Consider the following 23,558-nt stretch of genomic DNA (forward strand, 5'->3'; position numbering starts at 1 on the left):
TGGAGAGCCCTGTGCAAGCGTCTGCAGGGCTCCCCAGGCTTCTAAACCTGAAAGTGGAGCAATCATGCTCCACTTCCAGTTTTGCGGAAGTGGAGTGCAATCCTTTCACTTTTGGAAGGCTGGGGAGCCCTGCAGAAGTTCACGCAGGGCTCTCCGCACCCCAGGAAAGCTGCTACAGGGACTGGTGAGTGCATCCTAGGCCCTGCAGCCCCCTGACTGATGCGATCCTAGGGGTCGTGCTGCTGCCTTCCCCCCGCCCCCACTCCTTGAAAGAGGTCAGGGCCTTCAGGCTGCAGCATCGCAACGCCCCAGTTTGAATACCACTGTCTTAGGGTAATGCAAGATAAAATAGCCTGAATTGCAGTGAGTTGCGTTGCACTTCTAAAATGTTCACATAAAGGGACATGTTTTTTGTTTGTACCCCATAATGAGCCATGCCTGTGGCAGAGAAGAGCAAGGTACGGGGCTCCAACCTTGCAAGAGTAAAGATCAGACCCAGCCGACAGTCAGCAGGGTGCAAAGGGCTCCTGAAACTAAGCAGGGTGTTGCAATTCCCTGCATGCCTCAGAAGAGAAAAACACTGCATTGAAACCACCCGGGGGATACCTGGGCTGCAGCTTGATTCACTCCCCTTTGCATCTCAGCCAATGCTCCACCCCCACAACCCTCAGAGCCTGGAGAGGGTGCAGCTGGGAGCAGCTCTGACTCCCCATTATGGGAATCCTCAGAGATGGCACGGGCACAGTCCACATGAGTTGGCTCCTGGGAGCAAGCACGTGTCACTGCACAGATGAGCAGGCTGCACAGAGCCGCGCTGGGTGTTCCTGCCTGGAGGCCGTCCTCAGCTTCCCTAGCCGGCTCTGGTGCTCAGTCTCGTTAAAATAAAGCAGAGGATAAAAATAAGCCAAAACACCTAAAAATACAAAAACAAAGCCTGTCACTGTTTTCTGCACAGTAACTGGGTCAAGCTGGCTCTCTGGTGTCACAGGCGAGCAACTTCTCAAGCCTCCTGGGTGGGGAAGTCTCTTTGGTGCGTCCTCCTGAGCAACACACCTGCTCCCTGCAAACCCAGCTGGAACCATCTGTCAGTGAGTAGGCCTGCCCTGCAGGCAGCCCTTTTTACTCAGCCTCTCCCCACCCCAATCTGTGCTACTTGTGCTGCAAAGTGTAACTTATATCCAGACCTCACTGGCCTCCTGCTGGCCCCCACACATGGGCAGTACACATACCCCAAAGGGCAAAAACTGCCTAGCAGAAAAGGGGCCTGCCTGTACCTTGTCCCCTCTTTAAGCAACATACAGATGGTGTTGATGAGGTGCAAGGCAGGATAGCCCAGGAAAGGCAAAGGCTACTAGCAGTAAACTAAGCCCCATAAGTTCTCAGTCCCCAGATTAATGGCATCACTCTCAGGGACACGTGGCACAAAAGCATTCCAAAAGCCTATAGGGAAGCAAGGCTCCTTCCTGGGACACACACTGCCTCACACACCAGCTCCAGAGGGAAACTGACAGGGCAGAGGTTGTGGGGCTTCTGTTCTGTCTCAGCCTGGTTCCTGTAATCACCTCCCCCCCCAGTCCAACAACTGTCAAGACCAACACGAAATGCCTAGTCTACCTTCCTTTGAAGCAGATGAGCAAAGCAGCCAGGAGGTTCCTTTTCCAACTTCCCCCTCAGTCAGAAACTTACCAGGGTTTACAGGGAAGCCCCTGGCTCAACTTCAGCGCCTACCCATGTTACTAGCCTCCGTTGCCAGGATTAGCAAGGTAATAGGTTTTGTGTGAACAGTCTAATGCACTATAGGGAACTGGGAACAGAACTGAGCAACTTCCAAATTTTATACTTATATTTCCAAAATGTGCGGGGACAGCAACCATTTTTGGCTTCCTTTATCCAAGCAGCCCTCCAAAAGCGCTTTTTCATTTCAACTTTTTCAGAAGCTGATTCAGGTCTACAGAAAAACTTCTACAGCCATCTTTTAATTCTGCAGACTGTCAAGCTTCCTCCAATATCACCCCCCCATCCTTTTGCTTACTCCCACGCCTAATGAAGAGTTCTGTTCAAAAAGCTCCCTGTTTGACACTTTGAGCTAGTCTGAATGAAAGTGTTCCCCAACTCGACTGTGGCTTTTCTAAGGACTTGCATGGCTGCTTATAGCGGAATATACATGCTGTGGCTGTTAGGAAGGAACTGCAAGAGAGTGAGAGTAGCTGCTCTACCCACAAGCGGAGCTGCTCCAGTTCTACTCTCCAGAACAGCAAGAAAGGTACCACAGAGCCTGTAGAAATTTTCACATAGCAGGACTCTAAGAGACACCCCCCCCCAAGGCTGCATAGCAGTGGTTCTCAAACTGGTGAGTTGCAATCCACCAGTTCTTGTAAAGCTTCCCCTGTTCCTTTAAGGGGGCAAGGGGTGAGGCAGCAACGCGATCCTGGGGATTACATCACTAAGGGGCACACTTTTACTTACTGTGGGCTTTTGCAAGCAGCAGGAGGTGCAGGGAGCCCCACGCAGCCCTCCGCAGGGCTCCCCAAGTACTAGAATGTTGAGAAACAGCATGTACATGCCACCTCCTGCAAACCAAAAGTGATATGCGCTTGCTGTGTCTCAACATTCGAACATTCGGGGAGCCCTGCGGAGGGCTACATGGAGTCCCCCAAACCTCCTGCTGCTTGCAGAAGCCCACAGTAAGTAAAAGCACACCCTCACCCCCTTAGCGAAGAGATCCCAAGGACCATGTTGCTGCCCTCACCCCTGAAAAGGTTTACTTAAGCACTAATGCTCCCTAAAAATCTATAGTGGGTTGCTGCCAGTCAGTACTGGATTGATGGACCAAGGGCAGCCTCAACCTAAAGCAGCTTCAGAGGCAGGGAGGGGACACAAACAGCTTGGCTGAGCTTTCATCCCTCAGCAGGAGTAGAAGCCACTCAATCAAAGTTGCAATCTTGTTGCAACATAGTTCAGGAGGAATGGCCCTTGCTTTGAGCAACACCAAAGAAGGGAGGATCAGTAGAGATGGGGCCTCTTTCCCACAGGGCTCCCTCAGAGACCCACCTGGCCATATCTGGAATGCTGGAAGAGCAGCTGATTTCATTCAGGAATTCAAGGTAATGATAAAAGGATAGAAGAGAGCAACAGGTCAGAACGGACATTTCTCCCCTCCTCCCGTGTGCCCCTTGGCTCACCGAGCATGTTCACATTATATAACAAGAGGGTTATGTCACTCTCCAAGGCACAGCCTAGTGAGCCAGGCACACCAAGCGCTCGAGCTTCCCACATTGTGAATGAAGCCCTTGAGCCTGCATTCACAGCTCCATCTACAACACTGTCTCTACAACCTCTGAAACAGGACAAAGCTCACATTTAAGAGCCTGGACTCAGACTGTACAACCACAAAGGTCAAGATGCCCAGGAACGGTACTCATCAAGGACACTAGGAAAACAACTCCTTTGCCATAGCTGCATCTTTGTCAGGGGACTTCAGAAGCACCTTCTCCCTTTCCCCTGCCCCTCCCAGCTACTGAGAGGAGCAGCAGCAGCCTGCTTCTGGTAAAAATATCGACATCTCACACATACCCCACAAGGTTTACAGAGGCAAGAGTGAGAGCAGTGCTCTCCAACTCACAGCACCCTACCTGCTCTGGCCACACAGAAAAAGCGTGTGGCAACTTGCAGCTACCTAGGACAGAAAAATAAGGGCCCCCAAACTGAGGCTCAAAACCAAAACGTTAATGTTTGCAAATGCTCTTTTCTATCTCTCACATTCTCCATGGCAGGAATGCTGTTTGGGAAAGGAAATGGCCTGGGGAAGTCATTCCATTGGTATTTCCTGAAGGGCTCTGCAGAAACCCCTCCCACTTCCGAAACAGCTTGGGCAGCTGCCAAACCTGGGAACAGCACACAGACTGAACAATCCCTTTCCTCTGACAGCAGCTACCTGCAGCTCAGCCTGTCTGGTTGTCCCACTCAGAAACAAGAGGATCTTCCTGGGAAACAAAACCCAAACTGTTGCCCTGACAAGTTTTGTTTGGTGCAGGCAGGAGGAGGAATGTCAGATATTCTCATACAAGGAAGGTCCCTCTTAAGGACAGCACGTTCTGTTGGCAGAAGCGCTCTGGGAAAAGCTGGTTTGTTGGCTCTGTGCTGAACCAACCCTCAATAATTTCTCTGCACCTCAGCTGCAGAATGACATTGGTGAGCCAGTGTCGCAAAGAAGTGGGCAATTTTGACTTTGCAGCAGGAGACCAAGGCTCGAGCTGTCCACTCAGCATTGAAGGTGATGGCCAATCTTGGGCAAATCAACTGGCCAACTGCAAAGATGGAGGAAGAATTTCAAATATGGGACGCACAGCAAACTACTGCAGAAATAAGAAAATTGTACAAAAGGTGAACAGAGGCTGAGAGTAACTTGTACAAGAATCATTCAAAATTCAAGATACAACTGCTGGCTCCCAACTGTGAGACCTGCCAGCTGTGACTTATGTTAAGAGAGAACTCACACAAAAGCTTCAACCAGCACCTGTTTTCTCCCCAGGGTCTACAAGAGTAAGGTCAGTCCTTGGTCATCTTGTACTTCACAGTCCCACTTCCTAAGTCTACAAGAAAATGAAACATTCAGTTATCCCAGGGTGCTGTCTATGTGGACCAGTCTCCATGCCTCAATGCCTTGAAGTCACACTCAAAAGGAGAGTAAGAGAAGGATCTACTAAGCCATTTGGAGCAGAAGAGGAAGAATAAATGGATTTATTCTAGCCATTAACAAATCTAGACCTGGACCAAAGACTGGTGACCCCAGGAAATGCCCATGCTCCTCTCTGGCCATGACCACCCTTGCCTGGGGAGGGGCCCACTGAGCATGAAGCAAAACCAACTTGCAGAAGTCTGCACAAATGCTGTGTCTTGCAGCAGGCCAACACTCTGCTTGGTGTACACTCTGGACACTGAAATAATTACTGAGCAGCCCTGCTTCCAATTGTATCAAAGTGGCCATTTTTCAAAACCACACTTAGCAGTGCCATTTCTGCTTACGCCACATTCAACTCCTGTGTTCTATCCCAGAAGTGGCTGCATTTTATTGGGCAAATGAAAGAATCAGCTCTTTGACTTGCAAAACTGTAATGTAAATAACTGAGCCCTAACATCACAGGTGATTCATGGGTGTGCCCCGCCAAACAATCAGAATTTCAGCTCTAAGCACTCTGGTTGTCTGGGTTCCATGCCATACCACATCAATTCCAGGCACAAGAAGAAAGACATGAAAGAGAAAGCCATGTGGAGATTCTCCCAGGATTAAGTCAGCATGTTTGGGTGCCAGTTCTGAGCATACCAAGAGCTCCTGAAGAAGAGTCAGGCTGGCAGAGACACTGCTAAAAGTTGTGCATATAGGGGACAGTTCACCTTGCCACAGTGCCTTGAATAATGCAAACAATGCAGACACACCTGGCACACACCTTTCTGCATAACAACCAGGTGGCAAACAACTTCACACAGTTATGCACCAAAAGTTACTTGATCAGCACACGAGTGGCCTTTCAGGGCAAGAGAGCTTTAATTCCAGCACTGGGTTAATAGACTCATGCACAAAAACCCTTCTTCTTCACTCACTGTGTGAAGGGTTTTGTGGTCTTGTTGGAAAGCCATTTGTAGAGAAACAGAGAGATGGAAATGTGTGTCAAAAGTCAATCACATGCTCACTCCAACGCCGAAACAGGCCCTTTTTGCCCCCCAAATGTCATCTCCGAATGCTCTGGGAAGAATGCGTGCTCCTGCCTTGGATGCCCAGCTACTGGGTGCAGGTCTGATCCTTTGACCAGGCACAGGAGCCAGCCAGCCCTGCCACTGCTCACTGAACACAGTTGCTGCTATTCCAACCAAGACAAGGATAGCTAGATTTCTGTCACAAACAGCAGTCTCATGCTGAGCACAAAGGTGGTCGCAGTGACTTCACCTTATTTAGGCCAGGAACACCTGGATGGACACACTGCAAGGACAGAAGGAGACCACTGCCTCAGGACCCCCTTCATGCATCACCCCTTGGCCACCTTAGTTCCCCTCCACATGTTCCACCTATATTCAGGAGAACTTTGATCTCTTGCAAATGGATCAAGTCTCCATTTGAGTCCTTTTGAAGTGTGCTGCTGCTGCTGCCGCCTCTGCCCTCTCCCCAAGACATAAAATGCTGGATGCCTCTGGGGAATGCGCAAGAAAGCACGAAGCCTGCATCCTGCCAGGGGCAGGCCTGCCAGAACTTGCAAGCCTCTCTGTGGGTCTGCCTTTCTTGCCAGCTACACCCTTTCCACAACAGCATTGTTTGGAAGGGCCAGGCAGAGGCTGCTCTGTGGACCCCAGGGAAGCACTAATCCCATGCTATCAAGGCCATGGCAAGAACAGAGAAAGAGGTGTATGCTGACAGCCCACGAGGAGCTCTGTGAAGGATGGAGACACAGAAGCCACTCTCAGGAGCTGAGAAGGGCTCAGTCAGGCCTGGGCTCAGCTCTTACATCCCCTGGATTGCTGGGGCTTCTACACTGTGCTGGGAAGACTGTGCCTGCTTAGCAGAAATTTCAATAGGAAAGGATTCTAGATTTTTTTTTTTAAAAACTGTTAGCAGGGATATGTTTCATTGGGGTTTTTGGCTTGATTTTATCACTCCAATTGTTTTTAATGTTTATTGTTGTTATATGTTAAAATGCATAAGCTGCCTTCATTGCCCTTACCAGGAGAAAGGTGGGGCACAAACACTTCAAACAACATAAAATAAATAAATGCAACAACCTACAACTTTTATTTCAGAGGGACTCAGCCCTGTGGGTTTGCTGCAGGAAAAACCAAGCATCCAGTGGCCCCTCCAAAGTTAACAAATTGATTGTGGCTTAAATAACCAGCACTGAAGCCACAATAAAATGTCTTGGAGGGGCCAGAAGACTCTTTGTCACCAGAACTTTTCTGTGGCGTGGTGCTCTGTGCCTCTTCCATTACCTAGACCCCTCCCCACTAATCTATTTAAGCCAGTAAAATATTTCCAGAAGAAAGAAGGAGATGCTGCCACCCAGAGAGGGCAAACAGAGCACTCACAATAGGAACTGGGAGGTGTGCCACCCCAGAGCAATCCTGCCCCTCCTACAAATATGGGCTGAACAAATATTTGCCCAAACAATGCATTTGTGCATTGTTTTGTGTAGACACAAAAAGGGAAAAGCCTCAGCGGGTGGTACTGGCTGGGTGGGGAAGAGAAGTCACATTCCCAACAAGCCAGGGCCAGTGACTTACCATCAGCAATTTAATCTAAATCCCCCTGGGGAGTTCCTTTACAAAATCAGATTACATTATCGCCTTGGTCTCCAGGATACAGCCCAATCCTCACCAGAGCGACAGGGACTGGGAATCTCCAATGGAAACTGGACTAATCTAGGGAGCCAGAGGAGGAGGGGCTAATGGGGCCAGACACTCAGATGTACTCAGCTCCGATGAAGGAGGGGGGCTGTGGGGGGCTGTCAGCATGGGGAACCAGTTGGGTCTGTTTGGGCAGGCACACCCCGGGCGGTGCCCCCAGGACAGCTGCATTCCAGGCATTCCTGAGCCTACTTTCTTTAGCCTCTGCCTTCCCATCAATCCTGGGACCCAGCCTCAATCACACCTCAGCCTACCCTGCAGTTTCTAGTACCTTTGACACTTTCCCCCTTCCTTGGCTGTTGCAGCAAGTCATGAGAATTAAAGAAACCCACCCACCTTTGAGTCGAATCTTGAAGTGAATTCACCAGCAGGGGGTAGGTTCACTAGATAGTTTCACACCCACACCTAGCTACATTCTGGATTTGAAGCACGGACCATACAGGAAGCCAGCAACCCTGGTTCTCTGAAGCCTCTGACCTCAGGGACATCAGAAGAGCAGTGGTTCTCACACATTTAGCACTGGGACCCACTTTCTAGAATGAGAATCTGTCAGGACCCACCAGAAGTTATGTCATGACCAGAAGTGACATCATTAAGCAGGAACATTTTTTATTATCTAGGCTGCAATCCTACCCATACTTACCCAGGAGTAAGTCCCATTTACTATCATTGCTAAAAGAATATTCAGAGTAGTTTGTTAAAAGTACAGGTCTGTAACATTTCCCCAGATGCAGTCACACACCGTGGTAGTATCAAGTCTAACAGATTAAAAATAAAATATTGAAATGAATGGGGACCCACCTGAAATTGGCTCGCGACCCACAGTTTGAGGAACACTGCAGTATAGCATTCTGCTGGAGTTCGTCTTGCCAAGGACTTTGGAGAAGAGCGGGGCAAAGAGCCCTTGGCAGCTTAGGGACCAAATAAAGAAGGCAGGCAGGCCATGGAGGCAGGCAGACAGGGACCCTCAGTGACCTACGCCCACTGTCACATCAGACAAGAAAAAACAACACAGCTCCTCTGCCCTTCAGATTAATTTGCCTTGCTATCAGCTACCTGTCCTGATGTCAAGGGCATATGACACTACTAAGCCTACTGTTCAAACCACCCTAGCAAAACTTTTCATAAACAGAACAATTGTTTTCCTAGTTTGCAAGGAAAAGTGAAATGTTTTTTCCTGTAAAGAGCATCAGCAAAACTTTACAGAGTGTACAAAATTCTGATTTCGAGGCGGTGAGAGTGCTCCATCGCCAGCACTGAGCAAGAGCCTACCATACTCTATCCCCACCAGATACAAGTGCTGCTACAACAGGGTCCTCCTGCCACACAAAAAGAGTACTAGGATTCAAGTGCAAAGCCCAGAACCTCCAAAGCCACACCTCACCCACTGAGTAAATCTCATGACCTAACCTTTTCCACAGCATACTCAGACTTTGTCTAGGCATCCCGATTACACACCAAATTACATTTCCTGAGAATGCAACTATTTGTGACAGCAAATTGCCAATTCATCTACAGTCCAAGGTAACTGAACACTACCAATCCACACCCAAGACTAGTCACCACCCACTTCTCAGAGTGACTCAGTCCTGGAAAGGCACCCCATCTAAGCCAGACCACAATTAGGTTATACTTCACATACCCCAGGTTCTGAAGCTCTGAATTCGAGAGATGAACACCCTCTAGAAGGGTGGTGTGTTGGCTAAAACACTGAGTTGGACTGCACAAATAGAACACGTCCTGCTTAGGCATGGAACTCACTGGAAGTCTTGGGGAAAGTTGCTACCTATCAGGATCCAAGCTTGTAACCCAGCATTTCAGATGCTTAACATTGCTGTAAGAACTAAGAAGAGCATAACTTCATCTCAGTGGGCACAGCAGCAGTTCTGGGGCAGCATTCAGCTTCACTTGTGGGTGGGTGGGGTGGGGCTGCATTGCCAAGGAATGCTCAAAGGAACAAGAGGATCCAGAAGCAGGCCAGCAGGTGATCTGAACCAAGCTAACATTAATAATTAAAGATACCGCTGATACTGATCAAGGATATAACCGAGGCAAAAAGGCTCAGTACCATGGACCTATATATACTGAGAAAAGAGAGGGGGGAGAGGAAGAAACATTTCACCTCGTATCCTCTCTCAATCAGTAAGCAGAAGACTAGAGAAGAGGCATATAATATTGGAAGAATACAAATATAATGTTTTACTCCCTGTTGAATTGCTTGAAGGGATCAGCATTTTGAAGGCACCTTGATAGGGAAGCCACAGACACTACTTTTGTGAATGGAAGTTCCACATTTCATGAGGAAAGGAAGGCACACACACTTCCTCAAAACGTCCAAAAGTGGCTTCTACAGAGAGCCGTTCCCTTCCTGCTGCCAGAAGAGGAAGATCCCCAAGGAACAGCCAGTTATGCCAGAGGTTTCTCTTTCACACTCAACATTCCCAAGGCTGCCTTCAGAGGTTGCCAGAAATATAACCTGGCCTGTTCTCCAGGCAAACTCAGGAGGTGCCCCCTCCACTGGTCCCCCTCCATCGAGTGCTTACCCAGCCGCCGTTGTCCTGAATCCAGGGGTCCAGATGGTCCGTCAAATAAGTGGCCATCCAGTTGGCGATCCGTTCCACTAACACTTGCATCTCCTTGTCGACACTCTCAACACACAGGGCCCCCCCAAAGGAGAAAAAAGCCACAATCCGCCCCCAGTTCACCCCATCCCGGAAGAGTTCGTTCACCACCTGCTCGAAGCTCTGGTACGCTGTGCCCGGAGTGATGTGCAGCTGGGAGGTTAGGTCACTGAACGCCCGCCGGTACCTCAGTTCAAACTCATCGCCTGCCTCCCTCAGTGTTTGCCTCACATCCCCCCTTGGGCTGTTCTCATGCTCTTCCAGGACACTCGGGTGCCCAGTTGCTCCATTTATGATCGGACTGGTACTAGGATGCCAGGATGGGCTCCCATTGGGGACACTGCCCATGTCATCAGCCAGCTCTGTCCTGTCCTCGCCGTCCCCCTCAATCTGACTCCAGCTGTAGCCTCTCTGTGACAGCTTGTGGGAAATAAAGTCAACCACGAGGGCCCTGTTCCTGGTCAACATTTTCACACCTCAGGATGCCCCAGTGAGTTCATGGTCCAGAACACAAGCCCACTTGCACGTTCACCGGGCCAAGATGTTGCTCCTTTCCATGTCTGTGGCAACCATCCAGACGACAAGCAGAAATGCTTCAAAGGAGAAAAAAGCATACACACAGAGAGAGACAGAGAGAGAGAGAGAGAAGCAAAGGAAATGGTTAATGAACCAGCACTCGTTTCCTGGCAGGCACACAGAAGCAGCCCCTTCCCACTCTGGGAGGCTCCAGTACTCATGAGCATCTCTGTGGCTCAGCCTTAGTCATGCCGGCATCTGCACACAAGTCAACCCCCCCCCTTTGCCCTCAAACTAGTCCCAGGTCACATGTACAGGACTCACCCAAGCAGTTGCTTTACTGGGCTCAGGTGCCGCCGGCTGGGTCCTTTGTTCCCGAACTCTGTGCAGCAGGGCCAGGATGCTTGTCACCCAGGCAGTCCCACGGCCTCATCTCAAATCAACCTTTGCAAGCAAACCAGCTCCACATGGAGTGATTCTGCAGCCTACCAAGCTGAAAAGATGCCGGCAAATGACGCTCTGGCAGCCCAGGAGGACTCCCTCTGCCACCTTGATTGAGTGTTGCGGCTCCTGCAGCACTGAAGCATGGAGGCCCCTCCTTCTCTTCACGCCCCCTGCATATCCGCCTCCCTCCTCAATGGAAAGGATCAAAGCACTTCCTGATTTCTTTAAAGGGACAAGCACTGGGTGAGGCTTCTCAATGCTATTTGCTTATTACCCAACAATGGCCCAGGACAAACAGCAACAAGACTGCCTCTTGTTCCTCTCCAGTAACCTTTCCCAGATGCAAAGAATTAACTCAAGAGGGAAGTGAGAGCACCCAATATCCTCCTCTGCCCATTCTCAGGGCAGCAGCTGGTCTCCAAGTGCGCTCAAATGAAGAGCCCAGGGAGATGACCTTGGTTTTGCTATCAAAACCACAAGAATTTTAAGGAGTTTTATTGCATGGCCTTTCCACTGGAAAAAAAACAAACTGCTCATTTTCCAGCCCCTCCCTACAGCCTGCTCTGGGAGTAAAGTTTCCTTGTGTCTTTTCAAAGCATATTTGGTGCTGGTTTATGTATTAACAGCGAGGGGTTGCAGAAGACAAGGAAACAAACACTTAGCAGATTTCAGTCCTTTGCGCAACTAAGAAGAAAAGTTTGGAGCAAATCCATAACACAGGCTCCCCACCACTAGTACCCCAACAAACCACCCTGCAAACAGCAATGAGTCACCCATGACAAATTCTAACTAACAAACCTCTTGCATGAATAAACAAACTACTGTGCAGGCACCAGGCAGAGGTTTGATGACAGGCTGAGATCTCCATGACCTGCTCTTTAGAAAATCCAACATAATGTTACATTAGTATTGGGAATCAGCTGTTCTCTCCCAGAACAGTCTCCCTTTACAAGAGCCTGGGAGATGAAGGGCTGAGGTGGAAGCATCCCTGCCTTCCCAACAGGCCTGCAGGGTAACAATAGCCCAGCAACACTCTACCAGGATCTGTGTCAAAAGGAGCGCGAGTGTACTCACCCCCTGGAGAGGGTTGACGGGCTCAGGTCTGAGAAATTTCAGCAGAGGAAGCTCTTCTGGAGCAAATGTGGAGGAGGAGACAGCAGGGATAAGTTCCTAGCCAATCCTCCCTGTTATTTGCATAGCCCTGCCCCAAAGGCAGGCTCTCCCCAAACATCAAGCCACCCTGCCCCCCCCTGCAAATATCAAGGTTCTGGCATCTGGGGATGCTCACAGCCATCGCCCACTACAGAACTAAGGCTATGTGTCCCTTCTGGTAAGTGCATCTTTAGGCAGAAGTGTTATATTTTTCTCCTTACAAAGAACTCCTTCTTATACCATCTTCACCAATGACAGTTTCCAGTTATTTGCCTGACACAGATCCAACCTGCTTGCAACCTTGGGATTGAAATACATTCTGCCCTCAGGTCCCTCTGTTCTCCAACAGCACCGCCTCAGTAAGCTGGAATAGAAGCAGAGCCCTTCAAGAGTGCAGTGGGAACTTGCTTCCTGATAAATGTCACAAAAACATAGGGAATTGTGCAAAAGTGACTTCTTCAAAGGACCAGAAGCCAAATGGCACATCATATCATGAGCAGAGGAAGGGAGACCATATTATCCTCAGACCCAAGTCTTGCAGCCATCTACTGAGGATCACTTCTACGTATGTCTTCGCACCAACAGCCCCTCTGAACCCTGATGTGTTTTTCTCTGTATACGTGTGTATGATGCATAGGTAGGATTTCACTGCCATCAGAATCTCCGACTGATACTAAAGCTCATCCTCTGAGCAATGCTTTGGAAACAGCCTGGGTTTGGTCCTGGTATGCATGGCCCATTCCCATTCATGGCTTATGGGGCACAAAAGCAGCATTCTTGTATATGGCATACAAAGAAAACAGCGAAGAGACTCAAGATGAGGCAGACAAGAAGAATGCGGACAGGCAGAGTAAGAGCTGCTGCTAACAGGTGGACTACTTAGGTGACCATCTGCCAGCAGTTCAGCATCCCCTCAATCTATCTAATGGTAGGGCTGAAGCTAACCTAGGAACACTTCTTTTCACAGGAGTGAACACTATGTTTCCAACCTTAAAGAGCACCCCAAAGAAGCACACTCACCCCATGTGCAGCAATGCCATTTTTCAAGTCTTAACCCTTGCAGCAAGCTAAAGACAAGCTACCACACTCTTGAAACTCAGGGTGGGATCGCTCATTGCATCACCTACCCCACCCTTTCTTAGCACACAGGGTCCGTTATTTTATCCTCACAACAACCCTGTGAGAAGGCTCCAACTAAAGCAGTGCAACTGGCCCAAGGCAACCCAGAAAGCAGATGTAGCAAGGTCTGAGACTGGTCTGCCTGTTCCAGTACTACACCCCTCTATTCTAAAGGGGCGTGTAGTACTTTTCTAAAAGGTTCCTTTTCTAAATTAACTCCATCTCTTCTGAAATGATCAGTCAGCAGTGTATGAAAGTGCTGCAAAGTGTGCTGAAAAAATCCAATCCTGAAAGGGTTTGCCACAGAGTGAGGGCCCAATCCTATCTAACTTTCCAACACTGATGCAGCAGCAGTGCAACACCAAGGTCAGGGTAACAAATGTTCCCTTCCCTTAAAGAAGCCTCTTTGACTGCTCCTGCCACCTCAGGATACAGCACACACACCGTTGGCATGGCTGCATCAGCACTGGAAAGTCAGATAGGATTGGGCCCAGAGAAATTAAGAAATTTAGTTGGGATAAAAAACATGGTATGATCAGGAACACAAATCTAAGAGTCTCTCTTAAAAAATTCAGGCCCTGCTTGTGGACAGCTGGGGGGCCCCAGTGAGAAGCAGGCTTTAGGAATATTAAGGGCTTGGGACTAATATAGCAGAGTTTTTCTTATGTTGGCTCAAGAAGAGAGCGTTGCTTCATTCAAGACAGAGCAGTTTGCATCTATGAAAAGTATTACGCAAATTTCTATCAGAGCCCCTCAATTATGGGTTGAGGAATCACTTTGCCTCTTCATTTGGGACAGCAGGGACTCCATAGGATGCTGAGGAATGTGGATTCATGCTTCCAAGTGGGGTGGATGAGCATTACTTATGCTCCAGGTTTTGCAGATCATTCTGTGCAGGGTCAGCTCATCTCTGCTGTGCTGCCTTTTGCATCCTTCCCTCCCTGCAGCTCCCCCTCCCTGCTCATTTTCTACATGCACCACAGGCCATAATCCATCTGTTTCCCCCCATCTCATGCGTAATTCACTTCAGCTCAAAAGCACTTTATTAATATGACATATTAATATGCCTCTCAAAAGAAAGGACACAGCATACAATACAAAGCAGTGCCCACATCTTTGACTAGTGCTGGCATTCCTCAGCACAGATTGCTACATCCATTCATGGGAAACTCAGGAAATTCTCTCTTCACTCCCATGTTCAGGCACAATTTCTCTCTGTGCCTCTGACTGAGAATTGGGAGCAGGTGTGGTCTAACAGGGAATGGCCTGTAACTCAGGGCCAAATTAGATTGTTCTGGGGTGATTTTATCTTGAAAATACAAGCAGTCCACTGATCCAATCCAGAGCTGGGGCTGCGACACAGGGGTAAAGGCACTTACACCCTCCTCCCAAAGTTGCTATGGGTTCCCAAAGGAACCAATGAGACAATTGGCACCTCTGGGGATCTGTAACAGCTTGGGAGGGGGCATAGTGGGGGGGGGGGAAACAGCACAAATAAACATCCCTTGCCCCCAAACACAGACTATTTTAAAGAGAAACTAACCCCCAATCTAAACAATGATACAGGTCTAGATTGCTCTTCAAGAGCAGAGGTCCAAGGTTCAGTTCATGGTATAATCTCCAGGTAAAAGGGAATTGCAGGTAGTTGGATTTGGAGAACTACTGCCAAGTGGAGAAGAGAGCACCAAGTTAGATGGATCTGGCTCAGTAGGAGACAGCTCCATCTGCACACAGATCAGACCAGGGAAACATAGTCCTAGCACAGACAAGGGTGCCAGTGGCAATCCACACTCTCCCTCTCAGTTTGCAGTGACCTACTTCACAGGTGTGATACAAAAACAAATTATTATTATTACTTCAGTTTATATCCCACTTTATCCCATGAGCTCAGAGCAGCTTACAGTACTTCTATCTATCCCCCAAGGGCTCACTATCTTAAATTCTTCATCTACATCTTAAACAAACAATAATGAGACTGCAAAACATTCATGTATTACACATAAGACAGAAAATAACAGCAGTATTATTATTCTTGTATTCTTCCATTGCATTTCCTCTTATCTTGATCATCCCCAGCTAAGGCTGTCCAACCCACATTCAGCCCCAAACCCACCTCCTCCCCCACTGCCTGCTCTCTGCAGTTCCCAGCCATCATACCCCAGTACTGACATACCCAAAACACTACAAGCTGTTATCATTCCATCCTATCTCATACCATTTTTAGGTTTTATAACAGACTGGCAAAGGAAAGATACTAACCAGCAGCTTCCCAAGATCCCCCAGCTTCCTGTCAGAAGAGTGGTTCACCACCTGCCTGCCCTCCATCCATTGCCCCACACTGCCCCCTGCTGCTCCCTAGGGCTAATCCCATGAAGAAGGTGATGAACTGGGCCAAGTCCACAATGGCCCTGTAGGTGCAGGGTAACCAGATATCATAACCGCAAAGGAGGACAAGGTACCCCAAAATGTAGGACATCAAAGAAAAATGTAGGGCATGGCACAATAAAAGCTAAAAACACGCATATATTGATTTTATGTGGTTAATTTAAACATCATATTACTTATTACTAAATTTGAAACTATATTACATATAATTGAACAAAAGAAGACTACATGCTGCCTGTTCACAGGGAACAGGAGGACATTTAAGTTATTTTCCAGGACACAGGTCTAAAAAAAAAAGAGGCCATAGCCTGAAAAAAGAGGTCTGGTCACCCTGAGAAGGTGGAGGAAGGGGGTGGTGGAAGGATAGGCACCAGGGATGTGCGGTGGGTGAGGAGGCAGGTGAGGCAGAGCCTCCCCACCAGAGTCCTTCGAAAAGGGCTGCCGCCGTGGGTTGCTTGCGTGCCTCCCATGGTGGTGGAGCTTTTCGAAGGACTCCAGTGGGGAGGCTCTGCCTCCCCCCACCACACATCCCTGATATGCACACACAAGGGTGTGTGCTCTCACCCTCCCCACTCCCACATCATCCCATCCCTAGGTGACCAGACGTTCTCTTTTTCCAGGGCACGTCCTCTTTCTTAGCCTCATATCCTGAAAAAGAGTTTAAATGCAAACTGTGCAAGCAGTGCACAACCTCGGTGGCATAGCTAGGGAGGAAGCAGCGCCCAGTCCGGTGCGGAGACTCAGCGGGGCAGGCAAGCGGCCCCTCCCTTCCGAGCCATTTCCGGCAGGGGGGAGCAAAAAGGAGCCATACGGCTCCGGCTCCGTTTTGCTCCCCCCACCGGGAATGGCTCCGAAGGGAGGGGCCGCTTGCCCACTCCCTGGCAGACTGGGCGCTCCACCCCCCCTCCAGCTACGCCTCCGCACAGCCTTCTGGCAATTCATAAGTTCTATGCAATAAATTACATACAATAAAGTTTTAAATCATACTGTTTAAATGGACCACATGAAATAAATGAGCTTTCTTTGCTTTTATTCTGCCAAGTCCTACATTTTTCTTGGATGTCCTACATTTTGGGTGCCTGGTCCTCTTAAGTAAGTGTCATTAAGGTCAATGGGGCTTACTCCCAGGTAAGCATGGATGGGATTGGGATCTCAGGCTGCAATCCTCTCCTCACTTTCCTGGGAGTAAGCCCCATTGACTACAATGGGACTTATTTCTGAGTAGACATGCAAGGACTGCAGCCTGCCCTCCTAACTACATCCCCTCCTCCTCCTCCTCCTCCACCCTCCCACTTTCCATTCATTTTTTCCTCCCATTCAAACAGGTCACAGCTTAGCCCCGCCCCCGCAGCACTGAGCCAATCGGAGAAAAGCCAGTGCCAAGAAGCGCGTGCCTGGAGAAAGCCGCTCTCTCATTGGCCGAGCCTCCCGTCAATCCCCCCGCCGCTACCTCAGAAATCTATGCAGGCCCCGCCTCCCGCTCCTCTTCGCCGGGCGCCTCGCCGGTTGTCTCTGGGAAGGGGCGGCTGACAGGAACCGCTGAGAAGGGGGCGGCAAAGGCCGGCGGCCGCCCCAACGCTGCCTCCGTCCCGCCCGCTAGGCGGCGGCTTCTCCGCTGCTGCGGCCGCCCTCCTTAACCGGCCGGAGAAGGACCGGCGCGCATGCGCGGGTCAACCGTCGCCGCTCGAAGTCCGTGTGCGCATGCGCGACTTTCGGCAAAGTGCGCATGCGCAAAAGTGGAACGTGGACTGGGAGGAGGTGCAGGCTTGGGAAAGTAGTTCGCATGCGCAGATCCAGGCGCCTCAGAATTTCCAGGAAAGGCGACAGCGCCCTCGCCTGGTGAAAGACTGTTACTGTCTCAGAGGACCAGTGGCGTAGCGGGAAGGGGGGCTAGGCTTCTAAATGCCATTCCTTAAATAATTGTAATAGTACACGTTTTTTCTTATTATAATAAGTATAATATAATTTTTATAATAAATTTTTTATAATTTTTATAATAAAATTTTAAAATATAATATAATAAAATTTCTATAATCAAAGTGTAATTATAATACACACAAAGACTCACAAGAGAGTCTGGTCCAACGAGAAGCTGACCTGATTGAAGCAGATGTTCTGGTGTAAGAGGCATAGCTAATTATATATTATAAGCAATTACATAAATTCAGGGAGGATAAGAACGTGCCTGTGACTATTCGTGATGGAACCTCCAGCTTCAAGACCAGTCTACCTTTAACACCAAGACAAAGAGGAAGGGAGAGCACCCCATGTTCATCTCCTGCGCCCCCTAGAGGCCACTTTGGGCTGCAGGCTGGGCTGCCGGGGGAAGGCTTTAGCCTCTACGCGACGCTATCTGGGCCTTGTAGTTTTTTTCTCGAGCCCCTCCTAGCCTCGCCCTTCTACAATCTTCCGCTACAGGACTTCATTTCCCAAGAGGCTCCGCAGCAGGTTGAGGGAGGGGGAGTGGGGCGGGGCGGACTCCGGATCCGGAATGTGATTGGTTGGTTTTTCCCCTCCCCTCTACCTCTCCCGGTCGTCTACCCAATCAGTGTGCGCGGAAGTCCCGCAGGCGAGCGGCGATTGGTCGGTTCGGAAGCGGGGCAGGAGTTTGAAATTTGTTAACGGTGGGTGCGGAGAGGCTGCTGTGGTTGTGGCAGGAGGAGGAGACGCGGCCGGTTTGGAGGTGAGGCGCGGCCGCGGGGGCGGGTGGGGGACTCACCTGTAGTCTGTGGGTGGCTCATGTGCTGCAGGGACAGCTTGCACCCACAATAGGCTTACTTGTGAGTAAAGACAAGGCTGCTTACCTTACTCACGAGTAAGCCCATTGTATTCAATGTGTGCTTGGGGTGTAAACCTGTTCTGCTCACTGGAAGCCTCTGTGGACAACCAAAGCTGCCAGCCTAAGCACATTTATTATTTGGGGCTGGCCCCATCATGGGACTGGTGATGTTGCCTCAGGGAGCAGCTTGGCAGGGCTGCCCATGAGTAGTGTAGCTAGAGGAGGTCACTGCACAGGGTGCCTCAGTGTGCCATGCAAGTGTTCTTCCCCCCCCCCAAAGCTCTCCCTCCCTGAGCTCTTCCCCCCCCCCCAGAGCTGCTACAGGCAGTGAGAGCAAACTGGAGGTGAGTTTGTTATTGGGGTTGGCCCCATCATGGAGGCTGACTGCTGGAGTCATTGCCTAAGGGAGCAGCTTGGCAGGGACTGCCCACTAGTAGTGTAGCTAGAGGGGGGTCACAGCACAGGGTTCCTCAGTGTGCCATGCAAGTGGTCTTCTACCCCTCCAAAGCTCTCCCTCCCTGAGCTCTTCCCCCCCCTCCAGAGCTGCTACTGGAGGTGAGCTTGTTATTGGGACTGGCCCCCTCATGGAGGCCGACTGGAATTGTTACCTAAGGGAGCAGGTTAGCAGGGGCTGCCCACAAGTGCAGGGAGCCTCAATGTACCATGGAAGTGGTTTCCCCCCCAGTCCTTCCCCCCTCCCTCCAGAGCTGCTACAGGCAGTGAGAGCAAACTGGAGGTGAGCTTGTTATTGGGGCTGGCCCCATCATGGAAGCTGACTGGAGTCGTTGCCTAAGGGAGCAGGTTGGCAGGGGCTGCCCACTAGTAGTGTAGCTAGAGGGGGGTCACAGCACAGGGTTCCTCAGTGTGCCATGCAAGTGGTCTTCTACCCCCCCCCAAAGCTCTCCCTCCCTGAGCTCTTCCCCCCCCCTCCAGAGCTGCTACTGGAGGTGAGCTTGTTATTGGGACTGGCCCCCTCATGGAGTCCGACTGGAATTGTTACCTAAGGGAGCAGGTTAGCAGGGGCTGCCCACAAGTGCAGGGAGCCTCAATGTACCATGGAAGTGGTTTCCCCCCCCAGTCCTTCCCCCCTCCCTCCAGAGCTGCTACAGGCAGTGAGAGCAAACTGGAGGTGAGCTTATTATTGGGGCTGGCCCCATCATGGAAGCTGACTGGAGTCGTTGCCTAAGGGAGCAGGTTGGCAGGGGCTGCCCACTAGTAGTGTAGCTGGAGGGAGGTCACAGCACTGGTGCCTCAGTGTACTGTGCAAGCTGTCCCTCCCCCCTTTCAGAGCCATTCCATGTGATGAGAGCAAAATGAAGGTGAGCATCATGGAGGCCGATTGGAGTCATTGCCTCAAGGAGCAGATTGGCAGGGGTTTTTGCAGGGTACCTCAATGCACTGTGCAGGCAGTCCCTCTCTTTTGGAGCCATCGGTGGCTCCCCTTTGGTGGTGAGAGCAAAAGGGAGGCAAAGCCTGGAATGACTACGAAGGGAAGGGGCCACTTGCATGGTGCATTGAGGCACTCTGCAAAGCTGTGACTCCCTCTAGCTGTGCTACTACTACCCACAGCTGCCCACCCACTTACCCCTGCTGCCTCTACCCCTGAATCAGGCAGAGAGAATAGTGCTGTGGCTCGCTACACTTCATTGCATTTCCTTTTTGCTCTACCCCTCCTTTTCCAGCCTGTGCATTGGGAGGTGCAGTTGGCTGACAACCTTCAGTCTCAAAAGACTATGAGACTGGCACAAATAAGTGGTGGCAGTATTTTGCCACCTTGGGTTGCAGGAGGTCTTGAGTCAGCTCTGCTTACTAGGCAACACAGGGCCCATTGTTAGCTGTTTTTTTTTCTGGTGAGTAAAGTAAGTTTAGAGCCTAAGTCAGGGGACTGGACAGATTTCTGGAGGAAAGGTCCATTACAGGTTACAAGCCATGATGGGTCTGTGCAACCTCCTGATTTTAGAAGTAGGCCATCTCTGAATGTGAGATGCAAGGGAGTGGCACCAGGGTGCAGGTGTCTTCTTGTCTTGTGTGCTCACTGAGGCCTCTGGTGGTCCACTGTGAGATACAGGAAGCTCGACTAGATGGGCCTTTGGCCTGATCCAGCTGGGCTCTTTTATGTTCTTAAGGCTAACTGAATATGATGGCCTGAGTAAGGTAAATGTGACCGTTTTCAAACACCACTACCCATTTTATGTAGTGGCACTTGTTCTGAATAACTTTGTATAGGGTTGTCCAGAAATAATCTTGTGACTCTTAAAGCTGATGGGTTTGTTGTAGCATGTGCTTTTTGGATAAAGTGTCTCGCACGCCAAGACATCTTCAACAGAGCTGTGAGTTAGTTGCACTGAGGCATTTGGGGGCACTGTAGAGAATTGAACATGGTGATCCTCCAGTGTTTTCTGGGTGGTGAAAGACCTTCAGTTGCACAGGGACAGAGTCCTTCCCTGAATTTTATCTGGGGAAGGGGTACTTTGGTTCATTGACATCCATGTCCTCCATCCAAAAGTGGTGACTGCTGAGCTTAGATAGTTTTAAAAGAAGAGAAGAGGTCAATGAGAGCTTTGGTAGCTAAGTGGGACCTCCACATACAGGGCAGTCTCCTGACTGTGTTCTTTGGCCACATTTGGAAGATCTGCCTAAATGTTCTGGTTTTCTTTTGGAGGCATCTGACTGGCCGTTGCTGAAAACAGGAGGTTAGCTTGGATAGGGGTAGGGACTCTTCAGGATTATAGGGTGTCTCCTTTGTGGTGTGTGTGGTTTTTGAATTGCAATGTTGAGATCCACCAGTTGGAGCCAGGAACCAAATGGGACTCAGAATGGTTCCCAGAAGCTGGGGAAGCTACTTCCGGTTTTTGGAAGCTGCTTCCAGTTTGCTTCCGAAAACCAGAAGTGCTTTTATGGAGGCTTCAGAGGGCCATTCTGAGGCCCGCAGAGGCCGATAAAGTCTGCAGTCCAGCAGAGGCCTCTGGGGTGTCTAATGAGCACCACCACTGCAAGGTTAAGGAGCTTTTTTTGCTTAATGGCACATCTGCTTAACAATGGAGATCAGAGAATATATCCCCATTGTAAAGTGATGCACAGCTGTGTATTGATGGCAGTTGACCATGTAACATGGATGGTTGCAGGTCCACAGGTGCTGCATTCAGAAACCTGAAGTATTGGGAATTAGCCCTGTGCTGGTGTGGTCCTTCCTCTTCACTTCTTTCCCTGTGTGCTTGGTTTATTCAGTGACTGCCTTATTTGATCAAAGCACAGCTTGCAGTTGATCAAGTGCATGCAGGGAGGGGAACAGTCTAAGCCTGCTTCTGATCCGTGGTTGCACCTCAACGCAGCTTCTTTCTTTTGACACATGTCAAAAATTTACAAGGCATCTCCTCTCTTCTTGCTGCATGTTTATATCATCTTTAGTCTGCTAAATAAAGTTTGGGGCAAGAAGTTAAACTGCATGCTTTTGATTACTAAGTAAAATGTATTTGCCAAAATCCAGGCTTTGTCTGTCTTGGACAAAAGAAGATGGGAGCAAAAGTGTGATCATCTTTCTGGAGGAAAGTTTGTATTTACTTGGACTAACTTGCCAAATGTTGACTTCGAAGTGTTGGGAAGAGGATTTTGTTATGAAAATTGGTTTGTGAGTACCATGATTCCAAACCCCAGGGCCTTTCCAATATGCAGTACCAAATCTTTGAGATGACTAGGTAAAAACAGGCATGGCATACTAACCAGTGACTTGGGCAGGTTTTCTGGATTCTCTTTGTAGCAAGTTTTTCATATTGGCCCCAAATTGTTTACTGTCTCTTTAACACCTATTTTTAGTTTGTCCCATCTTGATGTCTCCTAGAGCTTGTGGCCCTGAATGACAGGGCATGCGATGTCAGGGGCATTTATTTTTGGGTTGCTGGGAAGGGAGACACAGATCTTTATCTGTAGCAAGCATGGGGTGGGCAGTAAGAAGCCTGGCAAAACCTCCCTCATTTGACTGCCCCTCTTTCACAAATGGATATGTTGCCATATCAAGCATGATGGATAAGTAGAATTGGCTGAGGATTCCACTGCAAATCCACCAGCACTCCCAGGGTGACAGATTAAGACTTGCATCTTGGAGTTCCTGAATGTGTTTGAAAGACTGCAACCAGAGGAAACTTTTGTGGTCTAAAAGGCAGGTGACCTTGGCTTGCAGTCAGAGCAGCACTGCTAGCACCAGAGTGTCATTACACACAACCTATATCAAGCAGTACACGTAACCTCTACCAGCTCATTCCCCTAGAACAGTGTTCTTCAACCTTGGGGTTGGGACCCCAATGGGGTTGCGAAGCCTTGGTTGTGGCAACTTATGGGAACAAAAGAGGTTGAAGACCACTGGGCTAGAGTACCATTGGGTAAAGGAGGAGGCATCTGGTGTACCTCTTCAGGTATCAGGAGATTGTGTGCCAGTCCTGCTCAGCAATTGTGCTAAAACAGGTTTCACTAGTACCAGGCTTCATGCTAACTCTTTCTGCTCTCTCAAATAAGAATATTTGATTACAGTGAACATAGCTGGGAGGGTGTAATGGGGGTGGGGAGTGGGCAGATAGGGTCCTGGGAAGAGTGTGGTATTGATCCACTGTTCCCAGTCCCATACTTCATTTGTTGGGGTTGTGGCATGAAAAAGTTTGAAGACCACTACCCTAGAAAGTGGGCAGTATCAAGTAGAAGAGTTAGCCAGGGTGAAAGAAGGGCTCGGAGACTAGGCCTGGGAAAGGTGGGGTGAGGCAGCAAAGTGCTGAAAAACTTCTCATTGAGCAAAAAAGTTGAGAATAATTTTTTATAGAAATTTGATTTGGTTTCCAGTAAGTACTGAGTCTGCTTGCTGTATCTTAGCCTAAATAATACTGGAGTGGAGTGGTTGAGTCTGGGTTTTAACTCTGAATTCAGTCTCACGCTTTACTCTTGGAACTCATCTGCAGCAAAAGGGGGTTATGGAAACTGATGAAGACTTTGCGGTAGTCTTCATCAAAGACTTCATGTAGTCTTCACCCCCCAAAAAAAAGACTTTGCGGTAGTCCGTATCTTAAGTAGTGCTATTATGGCACCTAGTTACAGAGAAGACATCTTGTATCTCACTTTCTTTTGTAGCACAAAGCCTTCCAGTGAAGATGCAGAAACATAGCCGTCTC

At 49.4% G+C, this 23,558-nt stretch overlaps 2 protein-coding genes across 5 annotated transcripts in view; one reads left to right on the top strand and one right to left on the bottom strand.

The window, feature by feature from the left end:
- Positions 1–23,558, bottom strand: part of BCL2L1 (BCL2 like 1) — a 58,554-nt gene that overhangs the window by 33,297 nt on the left and 1,699 nt on the right. The window contains exons 1-2 of one of the 4 annotated variants that reach the window (XM_066624710.1): positions 17,077–17,274; positions 9,933–10,603 (exon numbers count right to left, since the gene is read on the bottom strand). In XM_066624710.1, the coding sequence (XP_066480807.1) occupies positions 9,933–10,478 (546 nt within the window). In that variant the 5' untranslated portion in view covers positions 10,479–10,603; positions 17,077–17,274. Of the gene's footprint in view, positions 1–9,932; positions 10,604–10,850; positions 11,085–12,044; positions 12,105–17,076; positions 17,275–23,558 lie in introns of those variants that run through there. The other 3 variants (XM_066624711.1, XM_066624712.1, XM_066624713.1) reach the window with 3 other exon arrangements.
- TPX2 (TPX2 microtubule nucleation factor) overlaps positions 18,270–23,558 on the top strand; it is a 35,277-nt gene continuing 29,988 nt past the window's right edge. The window contains exon 1 of the mRNA XM_066624741.1: positions 18,270–18,309. The gene's annotated coding sequence lies outside the window, so the exon portion shown is untranslated. The remainder of the gene's footprint in view (positions 18,310–23,558) is intronic.

Source organism: Tiliqua scincoides, chromosome 4 (assembly GCF_035046505.1).
Source record: "Tiliqua scincoides isolate rTilSci1 chromosome 4, rTilSci1.hap2, whole genome shotgun sequence".
Taxonomy (NCBI): Eukaryota; Metazoa; Chordata; class Lepidosauria; order Squamata; family Scincidae; genus Tiliqua; species Tiliqua scincoides.